General features: G+C 35.7%; 1 protein-coding gene across 13 annotated transcripts in view; it reads right to left on the bottom strand.

Annotated features, from left to right (window-relative positions):
* EPHA5 (EPH receptor A5) overlaps window positions 1-22,735 on the bottom strand; it is a 415,456-nt gene that overhangs the window by 320,763 nt on the left and 71,958 nt on the right. For all 13 annotated transcript variants that reach the window (XM_061420302.1, XM_061420298.1, XM_061420297.1 and 10 more), the window contains exon 3: window positions 11,103-11,766. In XM_061420302.1, the coding sequence (XP_061276286.1) occupies window positions 11,103-11,766 (664 nt within the window). The remainder of the gene's footprint in view (window positions 1-11,102; window positions 11,767-22,735) is intronic.

Here is a 22,735-nt window from a genome sequence, read left to right on the forward strand (position 1 = left end):
AACAAAGTTTGGGGCTTCCCAGGTGAGGCAATGGTAAAGGATCTTCCTGCCACTGCAGGAGACACAAGAGACATGGGTTCTATTCCTGAGTTGGGGAGATTCCACTGGAGTAGGAAATGGCAACCCACACCAGTATTCTTGCCTGGAAAATTCCATGGACAAAGAAGCCTGGTGGGCTACAGTCAATGGGGTTGCAAAGAGTTGGACACAACTGAGCACGCGCACACACACACACACACACACACACACACACAAAGTCAATTTATATACCAGGACTCACAAAACAAGAGGACAACGCAGCAGCCGAGCACATTTCGCAAATCTAAACCTAAATCAGCCTGCACTTAGGAGAAACCTAACATACCGCAACCAGTATCCTACAACCCAGCTTTAGTCAGTCCTGCTGCTGCCACTAAGTCGCTTCAGTCATGTCCGACTCTGCGCGACCCCATAGATGGGCAGCCCACCAAGTTCCACCGTCCCTGGGATTCTCCAGGCAAGAACACTGGAGTGGGTTGCCATTTCCTTCTCCAATGCATGAAAGTGAAAAGTGAAAGTGAAGTCGCTCAGTAGTGTCCAACTCTTTGCTACCCCATGGACTGCAGCCTTCCAGACTCCTCCATCCATGGGATTTTCCAGGCAAGAGTACTGGAGTGGGGTGCCATTGCCTTCTCCTTTAGTCAGTCCACCTTACCCTAGAAAGTATGACCTGCTATTGTAAGGAAATCCAGATCTCTTAGCCAATCATTTTCTGCTTCCATGTTGCCTCTTCTAATGCTCTAAAAATCTCACACTACTCAAAATCCAAGAAAAGGGTCCTACAGGTGGCGAGGCATTATACTCCCACAATTCATGGGTTATTTTCTCTTGAATAAAGGATATCAAACTTGTTACTAAGTTGTTTGTTTTGCCACTTGGCAGGACTCATTTGCTGTGCTTTGTTTTAATGCGGGGAAATTTTAAGACAGCAATAAATTTGTAAATCTGAGAAAAGAAATCCACAGGCGGCAGAAAAGACAGAGGGAGCTGAAGCATAGAGTGCTACCTTTAATGCTGATCCTATCCTGCCTCTCTGCAGGCCAGAAGGGCTGAAGATGAGTGTGGGAAACTGTAGACTTGTCTTTTAATATTCCAGGGTCCAGGGAAAGAGACCATAACCTTGTGTCAAGTGGGAAGCCCTTTCAGAGTCTGAAACCTTGAAGAACCGGCTGCACTCTTAAGAAGGCACTGAGGAAGAGGAGGAGGAGGAGAAAAAGAGAAGACTTTGAAAAGTTAGATGGAATAAGACAAAGCATTAATATGCTTATCATTTCTGTGTTGTTGATACAGGTTCAATCCTAAAGAAAACCAACCTTGAATATTCATCAGAAGGACTGATGGAGAAGCTGAAGTTCCAATATTTCAGCCACTTGATACAAAGAGCCTACTCATTGGAAAAGTCCCTGATGCTGAGAAATACTGAGGTCAGGAGAAGAAGGGGGTAACAGAGGATGAGATGGTTGGATGGCATCATCAACACAATGGACATGAGTTTGAGCAAACTCCAGGATATAGGGAAAGATAGGGAAGCCTGGTATGCTGCAGTCCCTGGGGTTACAAAGAGCTGGGACATGACTGAACGACTGAACAGCAGTATATTTGGGTATAAATCAGTTGGTAAAGTATAACCTATGATCCAATTTCTTCCTGTCACCTGTTTATATAAATAAGTTTTTATTGGAATACAGAAAAAAAAAAAAAAAGACACTGGGTAAAAGACTGCCATATACACAAGGAGAGCCAAAAAGGTTTATGAGTGTAGGACCTCTTCATGGGGTCAGGGGGCACAGAGAAACTGGTCTTCAGGAATCAAAATCTGTGGCCTTCCCTGGATGAGGTTTTAGAGTACAAATTTACACAAAATACTAAAAGCCACCAAAACTTAATCCAAACTATCATGATACTCATTAATCTGAGCCAATGTTACAGTCACCTAAGGAGCTTAAAAAGAATACTGCAGCTCTGGCCAGCACCACACAATGGAATAAGAATCTCTTATAGGTTTGCCCAGCAATAATATGGTTTCAAATTATTAAAATTATTGTGTTGCACTGTAAAAGTGTATAGAAGAGAAGAATTAGATAAAAACTGGTCCCAATAATCTCTTCAGTGGGAGGAAATGTTAAATCATGTGAATAACCTCTATAAGCCAATAAAAAAAAAGCACTCCAAAAATGTAATTCATAAATTGGAATGAATTGGACATAAGTGCCATTTTGTGCCTTTTTCTCTAGTTTGCTGTGGTTTGATTTTTTCTCCTAATTTGCCAACATTTTTTACTGATGACCACAGTAGAATGCATTGGTATTTAATATGGCATTCCAAAGTCAAGAAGTAATTAGCAGAAAGAAAAAAGGAAACAATTTCATTAGGTCTAAAACTGTCAAAAGCTATATAATTACAATCTATATCAAAAGGTTATCTCTACAGGTCCCTTGTGTACTATTTAACATTACACCCAGGAGGAAAGTTGGACTCAATATGATTTTGTATTTGGCCGCAGTCACATAACTACCAAATAGAAGCATGAGATTTGAACTGAGAGCTGTATCACCTTCAAGCCCAAAGTCCTCTATTTTGTGCATGCAAAAATCTCCTGGTCATTTCAGATCAATTTTGAGGTTTTAAGTCTGCTTAATGATTTTATGCCAGTGTTGGCTACTTTGTTTCTTATCATTTACATTCATTTCTTTTTTAATTTTTTGCTCTTAAGAATCTAAGAACATGGAGATATTTGTTGAATCACACTATGTGAGTTTTCAACATTAAATTTTCCTGTACAAACAACTTTTCCCATGACAGCTATACTGATTTATGTTATCAAACTTGGTGAAAATCCTTCTGCTCCGATCTGGGTAATAAAAAAAAGCAAGTAATAAAACAGAAGGACTATCTTTTGGTTTCCCAGCACATTATTTAAATTATAAAAGTTAAATCAGTTCTGAATATAACAATTCAGATATATGGCAATATATAAAGCCTTTATCATTAAACAATTTTTCTCAGAATTATCTTTTCATATTAATTTATGTCTGTATTTCTGTATAAGTTCTATATATTTCTATATTAATTTATTATAACAAAAGTAGTCTATTCAATGAACATCATTTAAACAAATACTTTTTATCAAGAGATTTTTTTTGTATGAACCACTTGAACATAAATATAACAATTTTCCATCCAACGGGTCATAATGGAGCTCCCGATCAATAATACTAAAATTCCTTTGCACAATAACAATATGGAATGTGCTGTCATCATAAGACTTTCTAGCTGTTGCTGCTAAGTCGCTTCAGTCGTGTCCAACTCTGCATGACCCCATAGATGGCCTCCTACCAGGCTCCTCTGTCCCTGGGATTCTCCAGGCAAGAACACTGGAGTGGGTTGCCATTTCCTTCTCCAATGCAGGAAAGTGAAAAGTGAAAGTGAAGTCGCTCAGTCGTGCCTGACTCTTCACGACCCCATGGACTGCAGCCCACCAGGCTCCTCCATCCATGGGATTTTCCAGGCAAGTGTACTGGAGTGGGTTGCCATTGCCTTCTCCGAGACTTTCTAGAGACTGACTCAAAATAAAATGTACAAAGTAGTTATCACTGCAAATCTGAGTCATAGCATCTATTTTTTATATTTATTCTAAATATGGGATAGGAAAGGGAGACTCAAGACTTTGCCTAGTATACTCCTTGTCTGAGTGAGAAAGTAGGAATGCAAAATCAAGAGCAAAAGTTTGTCTAGGAGGGATTATGGAGTGTTTGCTGCATCTATGTCCTTTCCTTTACAGCCAAATCTTTATCTTTTTTAACTATGTACATATAGTTGAAGATTCACAAGTTACCAACAACTGCTGAACCAATGAAACATTAAGTTCTTAAAAAACAAAAGGTGTTATTCTTTCAATTGGTATAATAATTTGCAAGTTGCCATTCACCAGTATTACTCAGAAATAAACTGAGTTGTTTCATATTTGATATGCATCTATTTGACCCTAGGTATTATTAGGAATTCTCTGTCTTTAAGGTAACTATAATATGTATATAAATAGCCTCTTTTAGCAGGTAATTTCAGGGAGTAGAATCCTTTTTATTCTCAGATTTTAATATGCAAATACATTTTAATATAACTGTAGAAAGAAAAGAGCTATATCCAAAATTAATATAATATGATAGATCTCTGCATTGAAAGATTTCTTCTGCTTGTTAAGCTGTACCCTGTCCTCTTCATACAGCTTTTTTTCCACCTCTACATTAAACATCACCCTTTTAGAGAAACATTTTCTTACCACCTTCCTAAACTTGCATACTCACCCTGCCAGTAACAATTCTCGTAAGTTGTGACTGCAGGTGTGAGTTCATATGTATGTTTGTAAGCTATCTGTCTGCATTCGTAGGACACAGGAACTGTATACATATGTACTAGACAGTGCCTAGTATGATAACTTAAAGAATGAGTGATAATATCAAACGGGAGAGCAAATCTTTCATAAAGGAGGTTACAATATATTTACACAGTTTTGACCACCCAGTAAATAAAAATGTAGGATCATCCTTTGATAAATGATACTATTCAAGGATATGCTCTCTAGTTTGAATAAACTAGAGAATTTTTATAAGTCAAAGCTACCATGTATTTTCCAATAGACAGACACATATTCCTGTATAATGTGAGAGCTAAGACAAAGCTAATGTTTATTGAATAAGCACTGTTTTCTAGGCACTATTCTAAATAATTTTCATATAATTTTTCATAGGATTGCTATGAGGTAGCTATTAACAGAGATGAGGAAAACAAGGAATAAAGAGATCTGATAACTTGGACATTGGTTATATAACTGATAAATGGAAGCAGCAAGATTTGAATCCAGGTATTCTGGTCCAGAATCTGCGTGCTTAAGAAACTACAGAGTACGTTGCCTCTCACCAGCAGCATATTTCCAGATATTCCATGTCTCCATAATCAAGTTAAATTAGGCAAGTTTCAAAATGTACACCCATTTTAAGAAATGTACAGGTCTTTCATTCTTTAGAAAATTGTCCACGTTTGCATAGGTAACTAATCTATAAATGTATTTAGTTTCAGCAGCACATCTGTTAATATAGGCAGAGGGAATATATTTCAGTTAGTGGTTCTCAACTAAGAGAGATTTTGCCCCGAAGGAACATTTGGCAATACATGGAGGCATTTTTGGCTATTAAAAATCAGGAGCGGAGTACCCTACTTAATCTAGTGACTGAGAGGCCAAAGTGAAAATTGATCAGTCGTATCCAACTCTTTGCAAACCCAAGGACTATACAGTCCATGAAATTATCCAGGCTAGAATACTGGGGTGGGTAGCTGTTCCCTTCTCCAGGGACTCTTCCCAACCCAAGGATCAAACCCAGGACTCCTGCACTACAGGAGAATTCTTTACATTTGAACCACTAGGGAAGCCAGTAAGCTGGTAAATGTCCTACGGTGAACAGGATCCCCCCAAACAACTAGTATTTGGCCCCAAATACCAATATTACCAGTGTTTTGAAACCTTGATTCGGGGGGGAAAAAGCACACTAACATTTTAATATTAAACATAATATTAACATAAAAAGTCATAACATTCAATAGAATTGGTCCAAAATTATTCAAGTGAGGAGGTAAAAAGAAAATCTAGTCGGATACCTGCAAATAGATGAAATGACTTAATCACTTAATTGTCTCAGTGGTGGTTCACAGCAATAGGACAGACAGACACACACACACACACACATACACACACACACACACACACACGGACTCACACACCACTGACACCAATCACTCTGTGATTTCAAAATCAGTCTTTTGTTAAAATTTTTAAATCAAAATTAGTTTCCTTTTGTTGCATAAAAGAGCATACCAAATAGGACCAAAGTTCAACCCCTTTGATGCTTTTTGGTAACATGCCTAATTAAAAATAACTAGGCTCTCCAATGCATAATTACGTGAACACCTAATACTTTAAATTTCCAGCCAATTTTGTTTCAAACATAAATATGCACCAGAAGTCTGAATGATCGACATACTACTCCCTACAGTATCTTTACTGTTTCTGAATCAAGGCTCCTTCTTGAGCTCAGTATTTTCACTACATTTCCTTGCTGTGCAATCATTTCCCAGTTGGACAATTAATAAGTGCTTTTTCTCCACAGCCCTTGGCATGTGACCCCCCTTACCCTGTATTTGAGCATGCACTATATACCTTCTTCACTCACTGGTTTTGGCAGTGACCTACAATCTAAATCTCTTTCCTCCATTTGATATAAGTGAAACTATAATTATCTAGGGGTAATTTCAAATTACTACTTCATTCCACTAGCAACTGATGAAGATTAGTGGTCTTGCCTTGCATCTGAGTAAGTCAGCAACATAATCACAAGAGAACTCAGCAGGCAACATTTGATTCATGTGAACTCAATTACTTCTGTCAAACATATTCACTTCAATAAAAAGCAGAAACTTCCAAAATGGGTTTTTGCTAACAATTTTGTACTCAAAAAAATTTCACATGATTCTTAAGGGAAAAATAGCATGAATTTTCTCAGAAATAATAATAAATAATAAGTATGAAAACATGCTTGTATAAACGGATTCAATATATTATTAGTACCTGAAAATAAAGAATATTTCAAATAAATAAATTTGAATACTTTAAGGCAGTTTATTATAGAAAATTCAGGCATACAAGTAAGCCTTCAAAAAATAAATGGACTCTATATTTTAAGTTGATAACAGAAACCAGCATATACGGTTACCTTGTTAAAATCAGATAATTATGGAAAAGGTAGTTAAATTCTTATAAAGGAAGTTAAGTAAGGAGACATGGAAATGATAGATCATGATCTGCTATTGATTAATGGACAGGGACTCCTGAATCACTTCTTGGTTGTCTTCTGGGTTGAAGCCATATGTTAATGAGCTGTCTAGCATTCTGCTTCTTGAAGGTTTAGCTGCTAAGAGACTGTGGGTCAGGTCTATCATGCCCTTGTGTATCAGGTCACATGAAAATGATCTGACAGCAACTACATGGTCACCTCCTAGTAAATCTTAATATATGATAATCATTACAATAGGTTTACTCAACTTTAGCTTCTTATATTTATAGCCTTATTAAATCACAACATATTTCGATTATCAAAGAAACCAAGTAATTAAATGTAAGTCTGTAATAAGGTTATATTTATAAATAAACACATTTTAGCATGTGATGCTTTGAAGTCTACAAACTCACTAAGATGACCTCTATAACAGTTAATATATCATATGCCAATCATATACCATTTAATATTTGAAACTTTGAAAATTTGGCCTGAGAATCTTAGGACTAAGTAAAGATTAATTTAAAAGACATTTGTCAATTTTGTGACCAATGATGTTTCCTACAGGTAAGTACAAAGGTAAACAAAATTACTTATTTAAAAATAATAATTTTAACATAGTATTTATAAAATAGATAACTAACTTTTGAACTGTGGTGTTGGAGAAGACTCTTGAGAGTCCCTTGGACTGCAAGGAGATCCAACCAGTCAATCCTAAAGAAAATCAGTCCTGAATATTCACTGGAAGGGCTGATGCTGATGCTGAAACTCCAATACTTTGGCCACATGATGGGAAGGGCTTACTCATTGGAAAAGACCCTGATGCTGGGAAAGATTGCAGGCAGGAGGATTAGGGGACAACAGAGGATGAGATGGTTGGATGGCATCACTGACTCCATGGACATGAGTTTGAGTAAGCCCCAGGGGTTGGTGATAGACAGGGAAGCCTGGCATGCTGCAATTCCTGGGATTGTAAAGAGTCAAACACAACTGAGCAACTGTACTGAACTGAACTGAGAAAGCTAATAAGAGCAAAGCCATGAAGGATCTTAGGCTATTTTATAAACTTTATTTGAAGGAGACAATTATGTGTGTATATATATACACACACACACATATATATACATATATATATACATATATATATATATATATACACACATACATATACATTCGAGTAGAGTTGATTTGCAATGTTGAGTTAGTTTCAGGTATACAACAAAGTGAATTAGTTATTGCATATACATATATATGTGTGCGTTTTTAGATTCTTTTCCCATACAGGCCATTACAGAGTAGTGAGTAGAGTTTCTTGTGTTATACAGTAGATCCTTATTTCCTTATTAGTTATCCATTTTAAATACAGTAGTGTGTTTACATCATACCCAATCTCCCAGTTCATCCTTAAATATTCATGATGTGTAAAACAGCATGATACATAACTGTACAGTCTTAATTACATAAAAATGGATGCTTAGTTGTGAAAATACACAAATGAGACCTAGAAGGACATGTCAAATGGTAAACTGCTTGTGATTATGAACGACTTCGTTTTTTGCTTCTTGTGCTTTTTGGTTTCCTATTATGCACATGTTAACTTTTAAGAAATAAATGTTATTTTAAAAACCTTAAAAAAAAGGAAACTACTGAAGTACTTTAAGTGTCTTGGGAGTAGGCAGGGACTGGGCGGTTGGGTTTGTGCAACTACCAGATTTGTATTTTTGTAGAGTGACACACTCACATGGTTCAAAAACCAAAACTATATAAAAAACTATTCATTATTTAAAAATAAACTTTCCAACAAGATATGCTTACAGATTGGAGGAAAAAGGAAACAGAGAGAAGTGGATGATTTTATGAGAGCTGGGTGGGAAATTTATAAATACCTTGTGAGGTATTGAAACTGGGAAGTGAGCAGGAAGGATATGTCAAGAACGATTCTTAGATTTCTGACCTACCAAGGATATTTCCAAAACAACAAGATCCCCACTTAGAGGTTTGGGGATAGCACATTAAAATTGAAGAAAGAGTTATGTTGGAATTTTATATGACACACACACTCATACATTTATATTTGCACATACATATTATGACTATGTTTAAACACATATATTTATTTATATGGGACCATCTGTGACACCCTAATTTTCCAAGACAAACCTTCAACATTTATTTATTCACTCAGTAAATTATTTACAGAATAAATGTTTGACATTCCTCATAGAATGGCCACATATCATTGGTACACGGGAAAACATCAAGAGGCACTATTCACACAGACTACATTGTGTAGAACATCTTCTGGGACTGTGCAGTCTACTGCCTTCATGACCCCACTGCCTTCGTTCCTCCTACCACAGTAGGGTAATAAGCACATTAAGACAGAATCCAGTGGAGTGAAATTTCTACCGAGTGGCCTCTCCTTTTTCTCTCAGGCCTCTACTCCTCAACTACTAAGAGTATGAGAGGAGAAAGATGCAGTGGATGCATGCACTAAAAGCATCCTGTCAGAATACTACTTCACCCAGGTATTTTCATGATAAGCACCTGCAGGATATTTTAATCCCAGCAACAGTAAAAAAGTATCCTTTGAATGCAAAGGCCCTTTATACTGTGTACCAATCTGGATGAAGACAAAGGTCAATGTGTTCTGAACTAAAGTTACCACATATCATTCACAAAAATGATATAAATAGATAATCAAATAGAGCATGCTGCCTTATAATACTGGTAAACAAATTCTTAGAAATAATAAGATTTTGTAAGCATTTTAGGGAAAACAATGCAATGTATTCAATGGATTATGTTTAACTCCCACTGCTGATTCTACAGTTACATACGTCTTCACCTATGCCAAGAAGGTTACTCAAAAAGAGAAGTGAAGGTAATGTTAGTTAAAACTTTCCTTTAAATTCAACCCTAAATAAAATCTGATTCATTTCCTTGATAAACGTAAAGGCATATCTGAAACATAATTTTTATTTAATAAAACTTTATATATAAAGGAATAGCAAGCTGTAGATTACATGGAGAAATAATCATGCACTTAATTGTAGATGGTATACACACATGAAGTGATGCAAATGTGGTGCAATGCATTTCTAGAGATAAATAAGCAACATCAGTATGATTTACAGATTAGTGTTGTTTCCCCGGATCTACAGTCAATCTACAGTCAAGCCTGAAGAAACCTGAGCAAGGGTGATCCACATTACATACTGAATTTAGAAAATAAATTGTACCTGAAGCTACCAATGGGCATAGGGGACTTCTCGGTATTTGGTTTTCTCTTCAGTTAAGACATGTTAACTCTCATTACCTATTTGGTATGTGCATATCATGGTGAAAACAAGTTCGAGTTCATAAGGGTTAATTTTTTCCCTATAAGGAAAGTGTGTTTTCTTCCTCATAAGCTGTTCTTGACTTTGACATAAAGTACTATCCTGTTTCATGAAGCCACTGAGAAAGATCCAAGTTTTAAAGGGCAAGTCACCACACTGTGGACAAAATAAGAGTTTTTTCAAATGAAAAAGAAGCATGCATGATCAAGTTTCAATTTAAAAGAAAAATTAAAACAGAAAAAATAATCCAAGTGCAAACTGCTTTGAAATGACCTTTCTGTATTGGTTCTATCTCCAAACAGTTACTTTCTTGGGCACTATTTATTATGCATTTAAAGTTAACCTGTACATTCTTAAAAGCAAGTATGTAATAGCTATTATATGCACACAACATGGTAAACTAAGTCCTGTCATCTTCCACATATGTCCAATGAAGTTCATATGGCAGAACTTATACCTAAAGAATCTTTAGAAGGCAGTTAAAAGCATGCCAAGTCTCATCGAAGTTTACATTTGAATTTCATATAACAAGAGTATTATTTTTCTCTTCAGAGAGACAGAGTCATGATAGAGTAGCAGATAAACAAAGAAATATCCCCTGATGTGAGTTGTTCAAAAATAAAATTTCTGAAAGCAAAATGAATATGAAATACTACACTGCAAGTAAGACACTCTCTGAGTACTAATTATGTATATCCAGTAGAATATAACTTCAAATCTTTCATCATTGCCAGAAGTTTTAAAATTCTGAGAGGAGAGAAATCAAACTTGAAGAGAAATAATCTCCATAAATTAGCAAAGTAAAAGGTCATTTGCTCATAATCACTGGAAGGTATACATATACATGATCCAAGGGAAGCAGACAGCCCCTGCAGATCCGCAGGCAAACTCTTACCTTGACAGGTGCCGTTTTTCTCTTCATATCCTGCCTTGCACATGCATTTCCCAATGGGTACCAGCCACTCCCCTTCAGCACTGCAGTGCATTTTGGGTGGTTCGTCTGTCACAGAATGGTTGACACAGGAGCCTGCCACTTCAAGTAACTGTGAAGAATCAGCTCCAGTAATTGTGTCAGGGAAGACAGCTAAATGTCGTACCACAGAAGGGCATTTTTTATAGTACACTCGCACTGAAACAAGAGCAATGCAAGCACCCACATCTTGAAAAGCGAGATAAAATCCCTTTTTACTTAAAGGTCCTACATCTCTGACCTCTGTGTTCAGTTTCATGACACGGTCACCAAGATCAAGTTCTGTAAAGCTTTCATCGGCAGCAATGGTATCAATTTTGATGTACTGGTTTTCCTTGATGTTTCTCCCATTCTCGTTATCTGACTCAAAGTAATACATGTTGAAAGTCTCCTTACAGGTCCCCAGCCCTCCAGGAAGACTGTTGCAGTCCCGCAGAGTAAATTTGAGTTCTATGAAGATTCTGGAAGCACCTTCATTGGAGATCCAACTGGTCAAAAGCCAGTTATTCTGGTTCTGTTCCATAACTTTGCATACTTGGTATGTGTGGATAGGGGCATAATTTTCATCAACTTCACCAATCTCTTCCCACTGTAGAATGTAAAATAGAAAAACAAAAAAGTAAAAAGATGATTAGAAAATAACCAGCAAAATAAAAGAAAATTAATTCAGATGTAAAATTTCTGTAGCCTCAATATACAGTTTTGAGAGAAGGAGATATACAATAAAAATTTTTAAAAATAATTTCCCTTTTCAAATTAAATTAATCTGCAATATATTAGTCATTGTCTCAAATGTAACTCAGGTGTGAAAACATGTGAATGATATTCTCCAGAAAAATTGATGTATTTCAGAGTAAAAATAAAATTCAATGTGGGATATGATTAACAAGAAGCAGTGAGGGAAATATGCATATTTGGAAGAAAGTTTGTAGAAAAGGAAGTATAATTTTTTAAAACCATAACAATGAGAAAAAAGCAGCAAATGAAGAAAAGAAGGGAGATAAACATGACTGAATCCACATTCAACTCTCAAACAACACAACATAACAAAACTTGAAGGAATATTCATTAGCTTAAAATAGTTTATTTCATTCAACCAATCAGGTAGGACTCTTTTAAAAACTGTGTTGAAAGTCGTTCAGCCATGTCCGATTCTTTGCGACCCCATGTGGAATTCTCCAGGCCAGAATACTGGAGTGGGTAGCCGTTCCCTTCTCCAGGGGATCTTCCCAACCCAGGGATCGAACCCAGGTCTCCCACACTGCAGGTGGATTCTTTACCAACTGAGCCAAGGAAGCCCAAGAATACTGAAGACAGTAGACTATCCCTTCTCCAGCAGATATTTCCGACCCAGGAATGGAACCCAGGTCTCCTGCATTGCAGGCGGATTCTTTAAAAACTGAGGTACCAGAGAGTGAAGTCAAAGTGAAGTCGCTCAAGTTGTTTCTGACTCTTTGCGACCCCATGGACTGTAGCCTACAAGGCTCCTCTGGCAATGGTATTTTCCAGGCAAAAGTACTGGAGTGGATTGCCATTTCCTTCTCCAGGGGATCTTCCCCACCCAGGGATCAAACCTGGTCTCCCACATTGCAGGCAGATGCTTTACCACCTGAGCCACCAGGTAAACTTCAAGGTACTAGGGAAACCCCCCAAACTGTGTTACGAAGGGTTTAATCATACATGTACCCACAAATATAAACCTAGAGACAGAAAGAAAATAGAGATATACAAATTATAGACTAGTAATACAGAGAACCTCATCATTTCAAATACTAAGTGATTTTTTGTTATACATAACCTGAGAATGCATTAATTCTTTCTTACTAATGCTTATTTTATGCCTAATAACCTTAAATGTTATGAATATATATAGGATGTAAAAAATTAAGTACGATTTATATAGCTTTCAAAATACTATTCAGTCAAATAAGAGATCTCAACCTCTCTCTCCTAGCAAACTATCAACACTACAGTTTTGAGAATGTCACTGTACCATACCACATTTTATACAGTGTAAGTCAGATTTTTATTCTTCATAAAGATGTTATTATAACAAATTATTTTAAACCTGTCTAGAATCTGTGGGAATAAAAGTACATGCAATTTTGTTTTAAATCTTTAAAAATTATCCTGAAACACACAGAGTAATGAAACCGTACATACTGATTTTCAATAAATCCAAAATGTGATTTCAGACATTAAATATTATAGATAATAAACTTCATAGAACCTCATTTCTTTAGACATGAAATTAAATGGAGCGTTATTGCTTGATTCTGTTCAACTGACACAGATGTGAAAAATGGCATCACAAGGGATGCACATAAATCGTATACCTTAGATGGCCACTCTCAGAATTCTAGCTGCCATCAGAAAGACAGAAGTAAAAGGTGTTAATGAGGGAAAACTGATGAGTTCACTCAAATCACAAGACAGACATCAAGACTGTATCTTTCCTAACAACATTTACATTAGAGGGTTACATGAAACCTTAGTTCATTCATTTAATCTCACTTTTGCCCCCTCTCAAAATGTATATAAATTGTACTTTGCCTCTGATTTTCTAATCAGCTTTGTCTCTCATTAAACTACTTACAGTTTCTTCATGAAGCCATCCAGATATCAATGTTATTTATTATAAATGGTTACTAAATCCTATGCTTAATATTTCATGGAAAAAAGCATCTCAACTAACCAAATGAAAATAACAAAAGTGATTAATTTATTGTAAGAAGATTAAATGTATTTCCTTTGAATTAATAAATCAGAAAAGAGCATCAAAAAAAGCTCTTCCCTGAAAAAGGAAAACCAAAATGCCACGTTATCTCTGTTTTAGATTCTCTTATTTTTAAGAGTTCTACAATGCAAATAACAAACATATTTCTAATCCCTGGCCTTGAATCATTTATAAAAGACCTATTTCTGCATCTTATAGTCCAACAGGGCCCTACTAGCAAGTCAAAAGAACTGGACAAGTAAAAGGAATAGTAGCATTTTGCAAGAAAATAAGGCAAAAAATTAACAGTCTTTGTCTGTACAAAGTCCTAGGTACCACAAATATTATTAAAAATGCAAGCAAAGCAGCACTTGACAAGACAGCTTAAGAGGTACTACTTTGGGTGATAATTTCTAAGTATGTGCTTAAGTATGTTACTCCTCTGAATATTCTCAATTAAGAAGAGAAAAACTGTAATTTTATTTGATGTTAGAATATATCATGGTGGGATTTTATTTGTCTTTCTTTTCAAGTGTCCAAAATATAAATGAAGGCTCACATTTTCTATTTCTAATGAATGAACAGGAGTAATTCCTTTTAAATAATTATGGCCGTAAGCCATTCAGAGACTCAAAAAGGTAATATAGATGCATTTCCAATAAATAGCTGCTCCTATCTAGACAAATACACTAAGAAACAAACAAAAATATTTCCTTTATTTTAGATTGGCTAGCTGAAATAAAATGCTGAATTCTTTGAAGTTGTCTTCCATTTTAATACAAAGAAGATATCTTGCTATCCTAAGCAAATATCTTATTTACAAAGAAGAAACAAGTGGATGAAGAGAAAGTAACACTCTCCGAGAACTTAAGATCACAACAGGTATATTCCCAGACACTTTTGCAAAGGTCATGTCAATGAACTATCGTAATTTAAAGAAGAGTATAGACAGAAAATGCAATATTTTCAGTGTAATTTTGTTGGAATTCCTGTTTCCATAGCATAATAAAAGTATTTGTTGATTACTATAAGTGAGGTGCCTGGGCAGTTTGGACACATCGTCATTGCACATAATTTAGTGGATTTAGTTCTATTCTTCAGGTCCCACTACTCCTCAAACCCCACCCTCTAAGCCTAGACTTTTCTCTGTGTTTGCTTTCTCCTCATTCCTATTTCTATGACTTAATATTAAAGAACTGATTACACACCCAGCTTGAGCTGGCTAAATTTCTCTCTCAAACTCTTGGGCTTGCTTCTTTCCCCACTGGCCACTGAAAACAAATCAGTTTCATTCTAATCCCATGTTTGGCCAGGCATCAAAATTCAGCCACATTTATCAGAGAAGTGGAAAAGAAAAAGGACTGGTTTTCATATCCATATGTGTATCATGGAGTTACCAACTTTTCCTATGCAAGGTATTAAGAGCTGTTTTCTCCCTGCCTGTTTCTCACAGCCCTATTTGATTTCTTCCCCCAAGCTTGTAGTATCTCTTATATTTTTAGCATTTATTTCATTTCCAAGCCCCTTGCCTGTACAACACCTTGTGTGCATTCACAGTTTAAAACACTGACTCAGGACACTTAGCCTAGATTAAGTTTCCCCTTATATTATGTCCCCAAATACACATGAAGAATCATCAAGTGAACAGAGTCATTTTGACCTTTCAGGTTATGAGGAGGCTTGGTATTTAGTTCTGTTTTCATTATTGTGTGTTTATATGTTTCTACATAGAGATTAATTTACTGAGGCTAAAGTACAGTGATCAGAAACACTGAAGCAGAGGCCTGCATATACATACTTAACTGGTCTTGTATAAAGAAAAGATTATCAGCCTGAAGTCCTAGAATTAGTCCCAGCTTTTACAGTATCTAGATGCATAAACCAAGAATTAACCACTGGTATACTGGTTACATTGGAGAAGGCAATGGCACCCTACTCCAGTACTCTTGCCTGGAAAATCCCATGGATGGAGGAGCCTGGAAGGCTGCAGTCCATGGGGTCGCTGAGGGTTGGACACGACTGAGCGACTTCACTTTCACTTTTCACTTTCATGCATTGGAGAAGGAAATGGCCAACCCACTCCAGTGTTCTTGCCTGGAGAATCCCAGGGACGGGGAGCCTGGTGGGCTGCCGTCTATGGGGTCGCACAGAGTTGGACACGACTGAAGTGACTTAGCAGTAACAGCATACTGATTACATAATCTAGAATGAGAACTGAAACTCTCTATCCCAGTCATCTAATATCCAATATAAAACATCATAAGTGGCCTTAAAAGATCTACTTCCATTGTTTACTTTAGAAATGAGAAAAATTAAAGACCAGATTTTCTCAAGCTCACAAAATACCACCCTGAGCATCTCCTCTGTCCATCCCCTGTCTGTGCCTCTGCCTTCTTATTAGCATGTCTGTCCATGAAGTCTGGATTTGTGTGTGGGATTCCTTGATTCACTACACTAATTTTACTCCACTCTGTTGAAACTAAATTCACATTTTCTTTCAGACATGATTTAACCATGACTAATTCTTTTTCTTCCTTTCTCCCTTCTATATTTCCTTTCTTTATCTCCCTCTATATTATTACTCTGAAACAGATATGAAAGTAAAGACATAATTCTCTTTTCTCTACTATATCTCAGAATCTGATACCATAAGACACAGGGTAGGAAACTCAGTAAATATTTTATAATGAATGAATTAATATCAAACATATATATTCCTCCTGTTAAGAGATATGTTAATATGAAATTTGAAATAATTCAAACATGGTAAATAAATGATTATATGATTTGCTTTTTGTTTTACTTTGAACAAAAATAAATTTTGTTCTCTGTAAATTGTCTGAACTTTATAAATTCAAATAAAGGAATGTTTATAAGCTCATATTTTTGAAAGTTAGTCTTCAGTGAAAACTTCTAGGAATTTAAGACATTATTTTTATTCTAATCATACAACTACTTTCAGTTTAGTCCTGCATATTAACCTGTAGAACTAGCTTTCTTTAGCATTAAATTTTCCCAGTTATAACTTAAGAGTTTAGTATAGATTAATTAGATACTTTTAGCATAAAATGTTTTAACATATTCAGTTTTTATTTTTCACTCACTAACCTTTTTCATTATTCTATACAGATTAAAAGCCTAGGAGGTAGCATATCAGTTACTGGCACTGTACCTTCTTTCCTTTTCAGTCAAACAATATTACGACCATCTTAATCATTTTATTTGGCAGAGCAATGTTAAAACATAGCTAGGGGTCAACTGCTTCCAGCTTTACTCTGCAATGTCCAAGGCATAACTCTGCAACAAGACCTTGTTTATCATATAAACGCTTCTTTGAATATAGTGTTAACTGTCCTAAAACTCAGCACTCAGAAAACTAATCTTGTCCCATCGATATATGGTAAGTAGATGGGAAAACAGTGGAAACAGTGGCAGACTTTATTGTGAGAGGCTCCAAAATCACTGCAGATTGTGACCACAGCCATGAAATTAAAAGACACTTGCTCATTGGAAGAAAAGCTATGACCAAACTAGACAGCATATTAAAAGCAGAGATATTACTTTGCCAGCAAAGGTCAATCTAGTCAAAACTATGGTTTTTCCAGTAGTCATGTAAGGATGTAAGTGTTGGACTATAAAGAAAGTTGAGTGCTGAAGAATTGATGCTTTTGAACTGTGGTGTTGGAGAAGACTCTCGAGGGTGCCCTGGACTGCAAAGAGATCCAACCAGTCCATCCTAAAGGAAATTGGTCCTGAATATTCATTGGAAGGACTGATGCTGAGGCTGATACTTTGGACACCTGATGCGGAGAGCTGACTCATTGGAAAAGACCCTGATGCTGGGAAAGATTGAAGGTGGGAGGAAAAGGAAATGACAGAAGATGAGATGGTTGGATGGCATCACTGACGCAATGGATGAGTTTGAGTAAGCTCCGGGAGTTGGTAATGGACAGGGAAGCCTGGCATGCAGCAGTCCATGGGGTCACAATGAGTCAGACACGCCTGAGCAACCGAACTGAACTGTCCATTATGCTTTAATATCACAACATTCTGTACAATGCACTTGAAATGCTCCACGAGAAATTAATTCTAGGCTTCTCATTTTCTTCAAAAAACTGTTAGATATCATTTATTATTTTTCTTTGTATGTGCAGTATGTTTGCTAACATCACTGAAGATATCCTGGCCTCATATTACGAATTAACTGCTGCTTTTAAAACAGTAGCACCTATCCAAGATCTTAGAAAGTGCCTGGGAAATGGTTTGACTCTGTGCTCAAATTCAGAAATCTGGCATTTTACCCCCTTTAACTAGTGATCAATTGCTACTGCATCATAAGTTTACCTAAAGTTTAGAACTTCTGGAAGCTTCCTGCTCTTTAAAAACTTAGATGAACTACCACATGAAAAATCAGAAATTTCAAACAAACCAGAGATTTTTTTGTTTCTCTATGTTTCTATAATAATTTATATTTTTAATATCAGATTTTTTAGATTATTGCATTTTTTCAATTTTGCTATACTGATTAAAATTAGGTAAAATATACTCAAGTAAGAAAATAAATGAATTGCTTACTTTCTCATTTTCTTATTTCCTCAGTTTCTCATTATGATAAATGATTACTAATATTCTTCCTGGGCTTCCCTGGTGCCTCAGTGGTAAATAATCCACCTACCAATGTAGGAGACACAGGTTCAATGGGTCAGGAAGGTCCCCTGGAGAAGGAAATGGCAACCCATTCCAGTATTCTTGCTGGGAAATCCCAAGGACAGAGAAGCCTTGTGGGCTACAGTCCATGGGGCCGCAAAAAGTGTCGGACATGACTTAGCAACTAAACAACAAAAAATATTATTCCTCATAACATTAGACTTGCTATGCTTATATAAGCTCATTACGTTTTTCCTTCCTGTTGGATGTACAACTGAGCTTATTTGTCTCTGTGTGCATGCAGACATCTGCCACTACCTAATACATTCAACCCAGGACATTTCTTCTGAGAGAAAATAGGATAGAAAAATCCTCACAGAATAAGAGACTTAGGATCATTATTAATGGTAAAAAAAAAAAAAAAAAGTTGAGAATCCTATTATTGTTGGGACAGACTTTTTTGTCTGTTCTTACTACTTCTGATGTGTTACCGTCCACTAGAAGCCATTCATCATTAAAAAGAAACACTGTATTATTAAGACCAGTGCATGCTGGACACACATATAATCCCTAAGCCTCCTGCCTGTCCAGTGGCTGCCCAAATGCTTAAACAGTCAGAGTCAAGTAGAAAACCAAATTTTTACTTGGGAGATAACACAATGCTTTAAAAGAAACTTTATTATAATTCAAAGATAATCATGGAATGTGTGAAAACCTCAAAGCTATATTATAGGAACAACAGATCAGAGCTACAGCTAGTGAACCTACATTTGAGAATATTAATTTTCTCATATGCACTGTATACATGACATAATCATACAGAACACAACCACATCATTTTTCAGAGGAGTAAACAGACCTAGAGAGAGTGATATGTTTTTAGTGCCAAATTAACGTCTCAGATCAGAGCTCTCTGATATTAATTTTTTCTCTTTTAGAAGGGTTAAAATTCTAATGTATAAAATATAGTGGCATATGAAGTAATACTAACCATTATAAGAGAAAAATTTTCATTACCTGATGAACTAGGTATTTAGATTTTCATAACATAAAGCTGTGGGCCTTTGTTGTGGAATTCTAGCGTCCATCCTTCCTTGCTCAGTTTACTGCGTTTTTTATCAAGACAACACAAGTCCATTTAGCAACCGAAACATCTCAGTTTTTATGCATAATCACCAGGACAAGATGGTTTTAAAAGAAAGATATTTGTAGCATTAGTTTCTGTTTCAGAAATTAAATCTTAAAGCTATGGCTTTTTAGTAAAATAAATATGACAAAATGTATCAACTTTCAGTGAAAATCATTTGAATCAATAATCTTGTTACACTTCCTCAATAATATGTTAGTGGAAAAAAGATTGCATCAAATAGGTGTTTTTGTTGTTTAAAACATCTTTAAAATTCATGAGTATGAAATAGCAATATTGCTAGAAATGACTCAATTAATTTTCTATGTATGAAATAAAGCTGTAGTCAATTACTTTATTGCCCACAGAATAGTACAAATATTTATGGGCTCAAATTCAATTTGTGAAACAAAATCACTTGAGAAAGATAGAGTTGAAAACTTTCAAGTTTATATGGATATTTTCAGATGGAAATTTATAGACAATTGAGCATCTGTCTACAACACTAAATAAGAATCATGAAGAGATTTTTTTTTAACCTGGAAAAACAATTCATTTTTTTTCTAATGTTGCAGTCAGCATTTTTTTTCAAAAAGGAAAGAAAACATATGGATTCTTTCTTCATTTATTCTTTTTAAAAGTTTTTTTAATGTGGATCGTTTTTAAAGTCTTTGTTGAATTTGTTACGATATTGCTTCTGTTTTATGCTTTTTGGCCACAAGGCATGTGGGATTTAACTCCCCAACCAGGAATCAAACCTACGCTCTGTACTAGAAGGTGAAGTCTTAACCACTGGACTGCCAGACAAGTCCCGCTTCATTTATTCTTTAAAAAATATCCAAGTGCACAAGAAATGAATTAGAGATTGGAAAAAGCAAAAGCAAAATATCAGATAATTATTCACAGAGAACTTTATCACTTAAACAAAAAGGTATTTCTTATAAAATACTGTAATGAATATTATCTAAAAACAAAAAAGAAAAAGTATATAACATGACTGCTTCTATATTTGTCATTCTAGTTTTAAGAAGGTATATATTGAACAGCTTCACATTAAATAAAATAATAAAAGATATCTGAATACCTCGTTTATATTTGGCTTTTTTCTTGAAAAGTCTACTTAAAAAAACAAATTCAAACGTCACTTGGTCAATAATAATTTTAAAAGGCAGAATGAGCTTAGTGAATATGTATGCCCAAAATTAGCAAATTAATAAACTCAATTAAAATCTCCCATCAAATATGGCATGTTTGTGATTTTGTGCCATGTAAATTTTTTAAAAAGCTGCTAGAAATGGATTTATAAGCCACTGATCTAGTTTAGCTCCATTTTATACAATATATTGAGACACTTCCATTTTTATGTGATAGTATCTTGCTGCTGCTAAGTCATTTCACTCGTGTCCGACTCTGTGCGACCCCAGAGACGGCAGCCCACCAGGCTCCCCTGTCCTTGGGATTCTCCAGGCAAGGACACTGGAGTGGGTTGCCATTTCCTTCTCCAATGCATGAAAGTGAAAAGTAAAGTGAAGTCGCTCAGTCCTGTCTGACTCTTAGCGACCCCAATGACCGCAGCCCACCAGGCTCCTCTGTCCATGGGATTTTCCAGGCAAGAGTACTGGAATGGGGTGCCATTGCCTTCTCCAGATAGTATCTTACCCTGTATATTTTCTGTCCTGTTACACCAAGAAATTTGATAACTTGTAAAACTGTAGTAATATAAATAATCTTTTGTGTACTCTTGCATAAGTTCACCTAGTCTGTGAGTTCATATCTTTACAAAAAGATGACTGTGATCTCAATTTACAAACTTGCATTAGTGACAGTGGTACACATTTACCACGGAGATTTTAAGATCTAAGGAGTCATATGTTTCTCCTGTGTTTCAGGGTTTCACGGTGGATACACACACACAGACACTGATACAGACACTCACAAACAGACTCACAATGAAGAATTCCTTCCTGACAGTCATTATGAGATGTTAGAGAATGGTCCTTCAAGTGTTATTTAAATATACATGTTCTCAATAACACTTAAAATTTTAGAGTGGCATTACTATTCTCTTCAATATAAATACTGTCCTGTTATAGACAGCTAAATATTCTATGGGGATGCCTTCTTTTTGAAGCAATATGAAAGTTTAGGTAAATGAGGGAAAAAACTGTTTCACTTGGGATTCAGTTTAATGAAAATAGATTAACCTTTGGTGCATTTAATGTTGTAGGCAAAAAGGATACAATATACACTCACTATTCTGGCAAAAAAAATTTTTTAAAAAGGAAAAAAGATTTCAGTAAACCATTTGCAACACTGGATGATTTATCCAGCCTAAAACATATACCAGGAAACATAATGTTGTCTGTGGTCCTGGTCTTTATGCCACCCTCATTTTTCAATAGACATTATATTTCTGGTGCAGGCTTTACAAACAGCACCCATAATCAACTCCATGTCTCACATTAATCATGTTCTTATAGTCACTGGCTATTCAACACAAACCTCCATCTCAGTTTTTGTTGGGAAACAGCCACATTGGAGCTTTGAGTTTATTCAAGTTTAAGTGATTATATTGCCATTATACAGATTAAAGTTCACAGCGTCCACTTGACACAGTCGGATTAAGGACGCTGTAGAAATGGAGGGTGTCTATAGTTACTTTATTGTACAGTCAGAAGCTGGAACTTCCATATGGAACAGCTTTATTTTTCAGAACTCCAGGGCTGCTCTCTGTGAGGTGGAAGTAAAAGAAGAAACAGCCATGGATCTACTAAAATTTCTTCCTTTGTATTTGTTGGGCCTTTTCTGGCCAAAATTCTTCTGTCAATATAAACCAGCTACTTAAGTAGAAGTATACACTTTAGTAAAAATATGAAAATTTTAAGTGTCTCTTGATAGTTCTAAAATGACAATTCCAATTTTTTAGTGTTCATTTTTACATGTTTTTGATCATTAGCTTAACACAAATTTAACTCTGGCCTACATTAAACTATAGAGTTATTATTAATATAATAGGGTTTACTAGTTGAAGATAATGATTGACATACTTATAGAAATTTTCTACCCACT

The sequence above is a fragment of the Bos javanicus genome, chromosome 6 (genome assembly GCF_032452875.1).
Source record: "Bos javanicus breed banteng chromosome 6, ARS-OSU_banteng_1.0, whole genome shotgun sequence".
Classification (NCBI taxonomy): Eukaryota; Metazoa; Chordata; class Mammalia; order Artiodactyla; family Bovidae; genus Bos; species Bos javanicus.